At 42.1% G+C, this 12544-nt stretch overlaps 2 protein-coding genes across 3 annotated transcripts in view; both read right to left on the bottom strand.

Annotated features, from left to right (window-relative positions):
- Window positions 1-9665, bottom strand: part of cass4 (Cas scaffold protein family member 4) — a 17144-nt gene extending 7479 nt beyond the window's left edge. Inside the window, exon 1 of the mRNA XM_008410379.2 lies at window positions 9273-9665. Coding sequence (XP_008408601.1) covers window positions 9273-9275 — 3 coding nt within the window. The 5' untranslated portion in view covers window positions 9276-9665. The remainder of the gene's footprint in view (window positions 1-9272) is intronic.
- A 774-nt stretch (window positions 9666-10439) lies between these two features.
- Window positions 10440-12544, bottom strand: part of cstf1 (cleavage stimulation factor, 3' pre-RNA, subunit 1) — a 22359-nt gene continuing 20254 nt past the window's right edge. The window contains exon 6 of one of the 2 annotated variants that reach the window (XM_008410382.2): window positions 10440-10988. In XM_008410382.2, coding sequence (XP_008408604.1) covers window positions 10729-10988 — 260 coding nt within the window. In that variant the 3' untranslated portion in view covers window positions 10440-10728. The remainder of the gene's footprint in view (window positions 10989-12544) is intronic. The other variant, XM_008410381.2, reaches the window with a different exon arrangement.

Consider the following 12544-nt stretch of genomic DNA (forward strand, 5'->3'; position numbering starts at 1 on the left):
ATTATAATATATTATATATATTATAATTATAAATAATTATAAATTATAAAAATAATTATTCACGTGGGTAAAAGACAGTGAAAGTCTCTCCGACTGGACAAATACAGGTTAGCAGAGTTTGAATGTATTGCACCTAAAATATGAAGCGTCAATACTTTGTGAATAATGGTAGACTAAAATTGCAGGTTAGCCACAGGATTATGGGAATTACCAGAGATGGGTAGTAATTAGTTATATTTACTCAATTACATTTACTCGAGTAACGTTTTTGAAAATAAATAAATAAAAAATAATAACTTTCAGGAGTATTTTTATTATGCTTTTTAAAGTTTTTTATTGAATGAAACTGATTTGGAAAAAATGTCTTTTGCCTAATTTTGTTATTTGTTACTTATTTGAATTATTGTCATTTTGGTCCTTCAAATACCAAAATTTTCACTTAAGTTTATATTTTGGTCTGTCTGATGATGTAATTCCTTAATATTAAATGATTTATAATTTGGCCAGTTACTCAGTACTTGTTACCAAATACTTTTTTACTCTTCCTTCAGTAATTTATTGGACAGCTAATTTTTTTTACTTTTACTTGAGTAAAAATGACGTAGGCGTAGTGCTTCTCTAACTTAAGTACAACTTTTTGGGTCCTCTGCCCACATGTCTCATGTGGTCTGCTGCACCCCAATGTGCTTCCTGGCATGACAAGTCCCACTTCACAGCTTTCATGACCAAAAAGTGCAGCACCTCACGTCATCTACACCTTTTCACTGCTACCAACACTTCGCCCTGAATCTGAAGACGGCACCACTCACAACAGAGGATTTGTACCTTTTTTAACCCTCAGGGGTCTTTCCATCATCTACAACAGTAAACACCACAAGAGACCCCATATCGGGACCCTGTTGAGACCATATACCAGATGTTGTTGTAAATGAAATACTTTTGGTTTTAAATGACCCAACGTTCTCTGTATTTTCACTTCCTGTTTGTGCTTTCTACAGAAAGATAAATGAAAACCACGTTTCTGTACAGTTCCTCTGGCAAGCTGTGCAAAGCGGGAGCCCGTTTTGCTCATCGTGTCCCAAGCCCAAGGCGAACCGCCGCTGCTTTGTCAGAATGCATCCCTTCCTCGCCCACTGCGCTCCCCCGTCATGCTACGCGCCCATGCCACATCCTGCGCATAGGAAATTGAACCCTGACCAGGCAACAGGAAGTGTAGCAACGGTGACATCCTCTTTTGCTGTGATGGCTCTTGTGGTGAGAAAGCTGTGAGGGAGACAAAGCTTTTGTGGGGGGAAGATAACATATTTCTAAACTAAAACCACAAAGCCTGATGAGTTCACAAGCCAACACTCGGCGGTCAGATGTGTTGCATGGGTGTATGCGCTGCTAGCCTTACTGATTCACACCGACGTATCAGCGTAGTCGAATCTTAGCGAGCATTTCTGTGAAGATGTGTGCGATAAAACATTTTAGTTTTTCGCAATCAAAATGTCATCCTGCACGGTGGCTGGTTCCATTGAGTGTAGGTGGTTAATGAAAGTACCCTGCAAGCATGCGGTGGCAACTACCTTTGAGCAAGGTCTTGCCCGCAGCAGAGTTTGACTCCGACGATAAGACAATGGGTGCAGGCCGTCTTCCTGTGTGGACGTTGAGAAAATGGAGGGATAAATTCTAAATACTCGACAAATCGAGAAGGTGTAGAGTCTACAAAGGGACGTTTTCACATGTTGCAGGGAAGTATTTGAGACATACAATGTTTAAAACCGTAACAATCTGTTGTTGGTTAGTTTGACGCACAAAGACAGCGAAACACACATCTAAGAAATCCACACGCTTCCAGACGCAGCAGTCACAAAATCTCATCGAGTATCTTTGGTCCACTTTCCAGTGCAAACATCTTGGTAAACTTGAAATAAGACAAAATAACTTATGAGTAACTTTTCGGGAAGATATAGGAGCTTGTTTTCTGTAAATAATTGTTTAGTATTGATGGAAACGTTCCAGTTTCATTGGCAGATTATTTCACTTACAACATGGAAAATATCTTGCTATGAAGTCAAATAATCTGCCAGTGGAACTAGAAATTTTCCATCAATGTTGAGGAAGTGTTGACTTACAACAAGCTCTGAGAAATTATTTGTTTTGTCTTATTTAAAGTTTACCAAGATATTTGCGCTAGAAACTAGACCAAAATTATTAGGTAAGATTTTTGTGTCTTTGCAGTGCGTGGATAATCCTGGAATCAACTACAAACAGATTGGTTTACCAGAAAGGCCTTTATTACAGCCAACCAAACCCATCTGTAGAAAAATTGATGTTAAACTGATTAATAACTCACTTCAAATTTATGACTTGAACCATGCAGTGGTACGGGCATTTCTATATTGCCCACTGGTGGCCAACTAGAAATGCCACCAGTGGGCGGCATCAGTAGGGCTTAAATGTCACAGTTTATCAGCTGGATCTGACACTCCCACACCTTTTCAACCCACCTCGCTCTATCTGTCTGTTATTGAGTGGTCAGCCTCACACATGTGAAGAAGTGTGACACGGAGCCAGGGATAAATAAAGGCAGCAGGCCTCACCCGGCCCTTCCTGCAACAAAGAGGCCTTTCACCATCAGACATCGACACACTCGGCACCTGTTGCGATGCCAGCCTGCGCAGCGCGCTCACCACATCAGACCTCGATGCAAAACACACACACGCACACACACACCCACACTGGCTTTCTAATCCTTTGGGTTATGCTACAGACATGCAGAGATGACCGGCCCTTTAAGGCTTCCCTTCTACCTTCACTCTGGAAAACAGATTGTTGGTCGTTCCGTGACCGTTACGTGCTTTCGCTACATCCTCATTGTCTGATGGTTATGCTATTTGCGACCCGTTCTGTCATGGTACATGTGTGTATAGAAAACAATAAAATAGGTAGTTTCATTCATAGCACTTCCACCATTGCCTGGTCTTCTGTTTGCCAATTGAATTCCTCATTTCAAAATCGTTCAAACCACATGCTGACCTTTGAAATGCTCGGAGTTCAGCTGGATTGTCCTGAGGACACTCCTCCCTCCCCCCACACGGCCTTGTGTTGGCCGTGTGTCTGTGCGCTGACCACTGCTTTTCAGTAACAATGTCAGCTTCAGCTGTGACTCTGGGATTCCTGCACGCGCCTGCCTGTTCGGATCAGCCGCACAGACAGCTGGGCCCAGAGCCCCTCACAGGCCCAGCTGCCTCTGCCCGTCCCCCTGCCGGACCTAAGACAGTGTTCGAAGGTGGAGTTCGTTCCGTTTGTCCATTCAACCTGTTGAAAGCTCACAGAAATCAGCAGCACAACTAACAGGCCTTAAACACCGACTGACAGAGGCTTCAACATGAAAGATTTCCCCCGTCTACAACTTATCTGCTGTGACTTTCGAGTAGTCTGACACGACAGGTTAAGTGAACAAGTTTTGCTCCAAATGTTGCTAAATTTATTAGCCAAATTTAGCAACATTTGAGTAGAGCAAGGAATTGATTGGACGAGAGGAAAGGATCTTTTAGCAATATATTCAGAAAAAAAGAGACTGCAGCAGGGCTATACACTGCAAAAACACAAAATCTTACCAAGTATTTTTGGTCTAGTTTCTAGTGCAAACGTCTTAATACACTTGGAATAAGATAAAACCACTTACAAGTAGCTTCTCAGCAAGATATAGGAGCTTGTTTTAATTTAGTAAGTCTTTTATATTGATGAGAAAGTTCTAGTTCCATTGGCTGATTATTTCACTTATATCACGGGGAAAAATGTCTTGTTTTAAGTGAAATAATCTGCCAAAGGAACTAGTACTTTCTCATAAATATAAAAGACTTCTTAAATTAAAACAAGCACTAAAATCAAGAGAAAAATCCCTGGCAATATTTTGTGTTTTTGCAGTGTGATACCTTGCATCGTCATCATTAGAAATATGACCTGGTTCCTGGATTAGAAAATACCACAAGAAATGTTGAGAGCAACCAGTCTCCAAACTTTTCTGTAGCATGAAATTCAAGTTTTCCCTCTCTGTAAATTAGAGAGTAACAAACTCGACAATGAATCAGTGTCTTTGATCTTTTCTGTTTCAGCTGCGGCTCCAGCAGAGCTGAGCGAAGACAAATGTCCGCCGCGGCGGACCGGCTGCTCAACTGCTCACAAGCCGCCGGGACCAATTCATCTATGACTTAATACTGACCCAAAGTTAACACACGTCACCCATGAGTTTGGCAACGCCGCCTTTGAGTCACGTAGCACTGCACAAACACGGTTGTAGAACTCTGACAGAAGTGAGGAACGGAGCAGTCATTGTTTCTGAACGTGAGAGAAGATGCGTAAAGCCAAAGGGAAACGATTTGTCAAGTTTCTTGTGTTCTTAAGTTGCAGGTTGATTTATGGTTATGATTAGCGCTGCTTAAAAATGTTGCATTATGTGATGTGATGCGGCGTTGTTGAGTAGTACCAGCTCAACAACAATATGGATGCTGCTGTCGAGGGGTTCTGTTGTCATGTGTCCTCCATCTCTACCGGTTTCCTGTCTGATTTCTGGGAATTATGAAGGAACCATGTCGAGAGGATCCATCTGAGAATATTGAAGAAATTTTTTTTCATAAAAAAATTAAAAAAAGAAAGCGCTATTTTAGCGTTTTCTATTTTACGCACGTCGGCCCTATTTTTATATTAGGCTCTATCTCAGGAAACATTTCAAATGTTTCCATTCCTAGGGAGCAGGACGATCACTGGTGGCGCAGCCCCTCCAACCTCCACTTCCTGTGTGATCAGGAAGTCATCAGCGTTCTGTGTAAGTTAATGCAAACATGAGAGCAGCTTACAGGTTCTGAAAACAGCGTTGGCCCAAACTGCAGCTGCGTTGTTTGTTGCTGCTTTTTACGGTTCTTAAAAGTCTCACTTGAGGAATTCTGAACCGTCCCTTTAAATTATATGATGGCATTCCCGGTTGCCATGACAAATGAACCAAAATACCTGAACCCTCAGGGTCAGCCTTCTATTTAAACAGAGGCGCTAACGTCAGACCAGGCCACGGTGTGGGAACAACACCTTCTTCTCTCTGACCTTTGGTCCTTTGACAGACAAGTCGCGACCCCGGCGTCGGGTCAGCACCTCATCCATCATCCCTCCAGACGTTCAACAGAGGCTGAACAATGGAGACCACTTCCTGTCTGAGTGAACGATGACTGGAACATAGGGATTCAGCGATCCTCCCGGCCAAAGGTGAAACATTAGATTTCCCATAATTCTATGGGGGACAAAGCTCTGGTCAAAAACACAGAAACGGTTTTGTTTGAAGCGCAGGGAATCCGTTTCTCCTCCACATTTCACAACAGACATCACCCCAGCTTTCACGGGAACGATGTTTGTCAACGTTCTCCCCTGACCCCCCGAACTCAAACGGTGGACGAGCGACTCACTCGTGTTGCTCCGGCATTTCCTGTGTGTTGGAGTTCGTGGGAACAAAGTGAAAGACATAAACCCGGGACCATCTCTGCTTGGAAAATCCTCCTGGAAGCTTTCGATGGACTGTCGACATTCCACAGTGAGAGCCATCATCCCGCAGACAGAACATCCTGACTGTTTCCTCTGTGCCTCCAGTAGCTCACGTCAAGATTGGTTCGTCTTGGAAAACGTACGGCAACGTTTACCGTAGGCCGACTGGCTCGTGTCCAATTCAGGGAGACGCAGTTTTGCGTCTTTGAGATGGACGACTTCAACCTAAACCCGGTTGAGCTTCAATCCTTTGGTGTAGTTTAGCTTAAGACTGAAACGGAGTGAAACCATTTGAGACACGCAGCTAAAACATCCTTTAACCAGTTCAGGATGTTTGGAATGTATTCGTACATAAATATCCAAAGCTAACAGTGGCAGCAATGAGAATCTGTACACCGTTCCGATGATTAAGCAACATACATCTTTGCAGGAGTTTTAAGAACAAAGGTATTGGCTACAATCACTGGAGGAGACTTCACCTCAAACCAGCGGCTAAGTGGCTGAGTCTTGGGTACAGCTGGATGCATCAAAAAAACACTCAAAATTGGTTTTGGAGTTGTTGAGAATAAATAATTTTGTGTTTTCCGTCTACCTCTTTCAGCTAGTTGCTAAGCTAAACCTAAAGGATATGACATGTTAGGAAATGCAAATGAGAGCTAAGGGTAAAGGATGACACACTAAACGCTCTCTTTAGGCTTAGCTTAGATAGAGGCGAACGAAGCAGGTCACAAACTGTTCTTGGTTGCCATTTTGTCCTGCTAACTCCAAAAGGAAGCACGAGAAATGGACCAGCTGTATTTTGGTATTAATAAATGGAATTCATGAATTTCAACCTCATACATCAACAACTCAGCATGGAGAACAGATAATTCTCCACAGAGTGAATAAAAAAAGGTTTCTAGAACAAGCAGCTTGACAGGAAACCAGATAAAGCTGACACTTAAATCACCACGCATGATGTTAGAAGCGTACGTCCAGCAGCAGCAGCAGCGGTCAGAGTGAGCAGAAATAACGCAGTACGCGACGCAACAAGTGGGACAAGCTGGGGACACCCTAGGGGGGGACACTCAGGACACTCTGCGGGACGCCTGAGGTGTTGGACCGCCTGAGCTCTTCCAAACAGCGGCGCGGCTGCTGCTTATCTCACTGCTCACACTCCGGCTTCTTTTCACCCGTCATTTCCTCACACTCGTCCTGCGCGCTTGAGTTGTCATGGAGAACACAGCAGAAGACGCAGCTGCTGCTATGTTGTCATTTCACGTGCGTCGTTCACACAACACTCGTCATTCCTCCTTCGGATCATTTTGGGGGGGGGGGATGAGTTCAAGCCGCTTCGCTCTTTTTCATGCACTGTAAAAGCACAACATTTCTCCAAGTATTTTTGCTCTAGTTTCTAGTGCAAATATCTTAGTACACTTGCAATAAAACAAAAATAACTTGCAAATGTAACTTTTCAAGAAGATATACTGTAGGAGCTTGTTTTAAGTAAATAATGCCTTAATATTGATGAAAAGGTTTTAGTTCCTTTGGCAGATTGTCAAGTTAAAACAAGACATTTTTCCCATGATAAAAGTTAAATAAACTGCCAATGGAACTTGCACATTTTTATAAAATCAATATTAATTTAATCAATTAGTGACTTAAAACAAGTTACTATATTTTGCTGAGAAGTTGCTTATAAAAATACTTGTTTTTGTGTTTTTGCAATGTGATTTGGTCTTCCAGTACACACACACACACACACACACACACACACACACACACGCACAGGTGGCTTCACTGCAGTTCACTAATAAATGGGCTGATGAGACATGAGTAAAATAAAAAAATAAAAAGATGAATATGTGGATGCAAACTTCACAGCAGCTACTAAAATCTGCTGCTTCTGCATCGCAGCACCCTGCGCGCATAAAGCTTGAGAGAGAAAAGGTATATATTTCACTTTGCATCATTCTTCATAAAGTCAGCCAACTAATGAATAATCATGAATAGTAGCAGTAGCAAACAAAGGACGTGAGCATAAAGATCAATCTGATGGATAAGAGAGAAAAATAAAAAAAACAGCAGATCCAAAAGTTAAGAAGTTCTGATGTTCGGTTCCACGTTCTTGGTATTTATCAGTGAACAGCCAGGTGCCCGTCAGGCTGAACGCTGCTGGATCTCTGCTCCCACTGTCCTTTACTTGTGCCTCAGTTTGCCGAAAGCAAACTGACAAACAAATTGAAGAAGCGCAGCGGCAAACTGAAGATGAGCAGCATTAATAATAACTGCATACATGGATCAGAGGTTCACACCTCCAGAAAAGATATGAACACATTAGTGTTTATGTCCTTCACTGATCTACCAAACAAGGGAGAGACTCTTCACGACGGATGGCTCGCCTCCTCCTCCTCCTCATTGGTTAAAGGAAGTCAAACTTTCATATTGTAAAATTAATCACTTTTTTAAAAATGTCGCCATTACCGGGGATGATATAGAGCAGGGTAGTTGAATTCATCTTCATTTTGGATCAAATCAAAGATCTGAATGTTATTAATGTGCCAGAATGTATTATAAAACCCATTAAACTGTCAAAATATCAATAAATAATTTCTTTTTTTTTTTCTTGCCGTCTGTATCAAGCCTGACCGTTATTGAACTGGATCTTGAACCGAATTTAGAGCCAAGTCAACTTTGCTCATTAGTTGTGAAAAAAAAAACCCAACAAAACAGCAGGCGACTCCATTATAAGGAAGAGGGTTAGGGCCACTGGAAAAAAATAAATAAAATAAGATAAAAATAAAACAGTTCTGACTTTAATCTCAGAATTCTGAGATTAAAGTCAGAACTGTTTTATTTTTATTTTTTTACAGTGGCCCTATTCCTCTTCCGTACCATTATCTTAACGCAGAGATCATGGAGTTAAAAACCGTCATGATGCTGCCATGACCAGCTTCTGCTACCGGACAGTTCAGGCAGCAGCAGCACATGAGACTTCCTGAAATAGTCCTCATGAAACTGAAAAAAGACCGACTCCGATTCCAAATAACCCTCAGAACGGAAGTTCCATCAGTTCAGTCAAGTTACTCATCAGCCAAAGCAGTCTATTTTCATAGAGTGGGTGATGATGATGATGATGTTAAGTTCGGTTGAATAGAGAGGCTCGGCAAAGGGGAATTATCAGAGTGATGCATTTCCTTTTCGCACTACAGTGAGATCACAGCGCTTCACGTTAACTGGGATATTTAGGAACGGATCCTTCAGTTCTGGAACCACGGATCACTTCTTCTCTTACTGGGGGGGGGAACTTTGAATTCTTCTCCCAGATGTTGCCGACTGCCCAGCTCCTCCTGGGACCTGCCGTCCGACCTCAGAAATATTAAAAACTGTTTTCATTTCTGCAATTTCTAACGAATGGAAGCTGAAGCAGCGGTTCATAGAAACACGCTGACTAGATATCAGAGGGGCTGCCTGCAGATTTTCAGTCGTATATTAGGAGTTCAACCTAAAAAGAAAAAGAGGGAAGACAGGCTGACAGGAACAGAACCCGCAGCCGGTGAGGAACCGGAAGGTTTGGACCGCCGGTTCTGATCCGGGATCAGCCGCTGTCGGGTTTCAGCCTTGCACGCAGAAAACACACACCAAGTCCCAGCAGCTCAGTCCAACATCCCAGCAACAACACACCAAGTTCTGGACCCAGCAAACACATCCTCCCGGCTAAAGCTGCACCAGACCGCCTCAGGGTGAGGAAAAAGAAAAAGCCCTGCAGGACTCACCATGGTTGATCTGCAGTGTGTCTGTCCACAGAGCGTCTTCACTGGACCATCTCAGCAGGACGGAGTGAGCTGCCTGGCGGAGCTCCTCGTTGGGTCTGAGCTGTCAGAGCCCGGCTGGGGCGGAGCTCCTGTCACAGAGCCAGACCATTTCCTGCAGCTCCAATTGGTCACGCAGCAACTCCTCCCTCCGCTCCCCCCCTCCCCCCACTTAATGGGGGAGAGGAGGAGGTGGGGACTTTCTACCCTGGACTTCAGAGAAGCTTTGTTAAGGAGAACTATGCTAATTTCTACAAGTTTACTTTTCCAACTAACTCCAGAAATGTTTTTTTTTTTTTGTCAGTTTCTCAAATTCTTCCCAAGGTGTGACGGATTTCTGAAGATACTGAATACGGGTGGAGGTGGTGGGTGGGCTGTTTGTAGCTGAACATTCTTGTTGGTTTTCTCAGGGTTGCCAGGACAACGTGGACGTAGCGTCTGGGAGAACTGGGCTGCTGGTTGGAGGGATGAAAAATAATAATCGCACTGTAAACAAAAAAAACTAAATCTTGCCAAGTAATTTTGTTCTACTTTCAAGAGCAAATATTTTAGTATGCTTGAAATAAGACAAAACTAACTTACAAGTAACTTTTCAACAAATAAAGGAACTCGTTTTGAGTAAATAGTTCCTTAATGCTGATGAATAAGTGCTAGTTCCATTGGCAGATTATTTAAGACATTCACTTAAGACATTTAAGGAATGACCTTAAAACAAGTTCCTGTATCTTGTTGAAAGGTTATTTTAAAGTTAGTTTTATTTCAAGTGTACCAAGATATTTACACTACAAACAGGACCAAAGTTACTTGGTAAGGTTTTGTTTTCACAGTGCAGAGCATTCTCCAAAGTGCTCCTCATATTTTAAGAAACTAAATCCTTTTAGAGCAGGCAGGTCACTCAAGTGAGTGAGTGGTGTGTGTGTGTGTGTGTGTGTGTGTGTGTGTGTGTATTGTGTGTTTTGGTGCACACTTTTTGCAGCAACTGTGTTCTTAAAATATCTGCAGGATATCACTATAGCTGTGGTTAGGAGCTCTAAACTGACTTTTTAACCAACAAACTGATAAGCAGAACTTCTTGATTTTTTTGTTTTGTTTTTATTTTAAAAAAATCAAAATTACAAACAAAATTAAGTAAAATACATTTAAAAAACAGAAAAGAAAGTGAAGCAAATGTACAGGTCATCGGGCAAACAAAAACATTGACACAGCTGATGTTTCCTGCTTCCTACTTTCAGTTTAAACGCCGACGCTCAGCGGATCGCTCTGTAGGGAAGCGGTGGCCAGTCGTTTTACTCTTGAGGTTTAGCGATTACGAATGCTGCCGCTTTTCTCTAGAAATGTTCCAACAAAGGCCACTCCCCGTTTTTCAAATGAACTCTAAGTGAAATAGTTGGCAGCTCGGAGCACCGGGCACCGCCGAGGCTCAGTCTGTGGTGGCGCGGCGGTACCAGAAGCGGGCCCTGAAGTCGTCGCTGCAGGTCATGAAGCCCGGGTTGGTGGGCGAATGGACAATGCAGCGGACGATGTTGTTGTGGCCCAGGGAGAGCAGGTTCTTCCTCTCCGCTGTTCTAGAGTCCCAGCAGCAGAGACTGATGGTCCGCTCGTCGGGCAGCAGCACGTAATCCTCTGTGTGGTTGAACACACCTTGCGTGCGATGCATCTGACGACCGCTCAGCCCCGCCCCTGAAACACAAAACGCCACACGTACCCATCAGGCGCCATTCTGGCTAAATCCAGGGCTCAAGTCCGTCCAGTCCAGTTCACCGCAGGGTTTCCCCCAGTGTATCATCAGCCTGGCGGGCCTCCAGGCTTAACTTGTGTCCCCACCAGGCTAAGCAATGTTTGACTAAGACTTTATAGTTGGTGTTTAGTTAATAAAGTAGTTTAGTTAATAAATTCTTCCAATAACACGCAATTACCTAAAGGTAAAGGTAATTTTCTTTATATATGACATTTCGACCAACAAGGCAATACAAAGTGCTTTACAGGAATTAAAAGGAAGAACGAACAAAATAAACCAAAGGAAAGGGCAAAAGAAGAAAAAGAATCTAATGTTGATCTATAGTATGTAACCTTTCTTCGCTTCAGACGTTAGTAGAGTTGCCAAAGAACTGTTTCCCGTAGACCAACCACACGCGTCAAGTTCGAGAAACAAAAAACAGGTAATCACATCGTTTCCCAATTTTAAAGGCTAGGAAATATCATCTAATCCTTCCTAAAAGACTAGGAATTTAAATTTAATTCACAAAGCTGGATTTAGAAATGTTGACAGTCTTTTGCAAATATCTCAGTTGAACAAAGGGTCTAAATCCTCAAAAACATAAAAGATGCTAAATACAATTCCAAGTGTGAACTTATATCTATAGACTTCTGTAGAAGTCAATAAATAGCATTATACTACACACTTCAATATGGTGAAACAGAAAATGTTGAACCTTTTCATTTTTTTTTAACAGTTCTTGTATGCCGATGACTCACTACTCTATTGTTGTTCTTCCTTTTTTGCCCACAGCCTAAGTTCAGGACTTTAGACCCAGAGAACTGCTACAAAGAACCAATGAATATTAATTATTTGATACCAATTATTAAGTGTGTAAATTTGCCAAAATTTTACAACTCAGTCCATTCATGTTTATTACATTGTTCCGTAAACAAGATGTCTGAACAAAACAGTCCAAATGTCTCCTGGATGAATATATTGGACAGCATAACTTGTTGGACTGACGCATTTCAGATGAGAAAATGTTGCATGTTACCCGACCTCAATAGAAAGCCATTATTGTATGTCCAACATTTTACATCTAAATGCTGATACAGGTGAAATTTTGATGGTCTGAATTTATTTGACTGCATGTTTTATTTCTGTCAAGTCATGCTAAATAAAAAGTACATTAATTAATCATGTGCATAATTGCATTTGGTTAAATTCTTAAAGTAATCATATTTTTACTCATGCACCATGTTAGAGTTCGTTTCTACTATTTGCAGCATTCTGAGATTGTCCTCCCTATCCAAGTAAAATTAGTACTGCATGATGTCCTTAAAATCAATTAAACTGAATGCAATCGGACCCGTCAGAATCTAATCGATTCAAGTCCGGTACTCTTTTTCTCTCGGTTTTGCTTAAATTTCCAAATTTGAACGCTAAATGAGGCCTGGAGAGTCTGAGATTGAACTTGCATTTTTAGTTTCTCAGAGCATTAACCAAATACTTGAATTTAATTCAATTGTCTATATAT

The sequence above is a fragment of the Poecilia reticulata genome, linkage group LG5 (genome assembly GCF_000633615.1).
Source record: "Poecilia reticulata strain Guanapo linkage group LG5, Guppy_female_1.0+MT, whole genome shotgun sequence".
Classification (NCBI taxonomy): domain Eukaryota; kingdom Metazoa; phylum Chordata; class Actinopteri; order Cyprinodontiformes; family Poeciliidae; genus Poecilia; species Poecilia reticulata.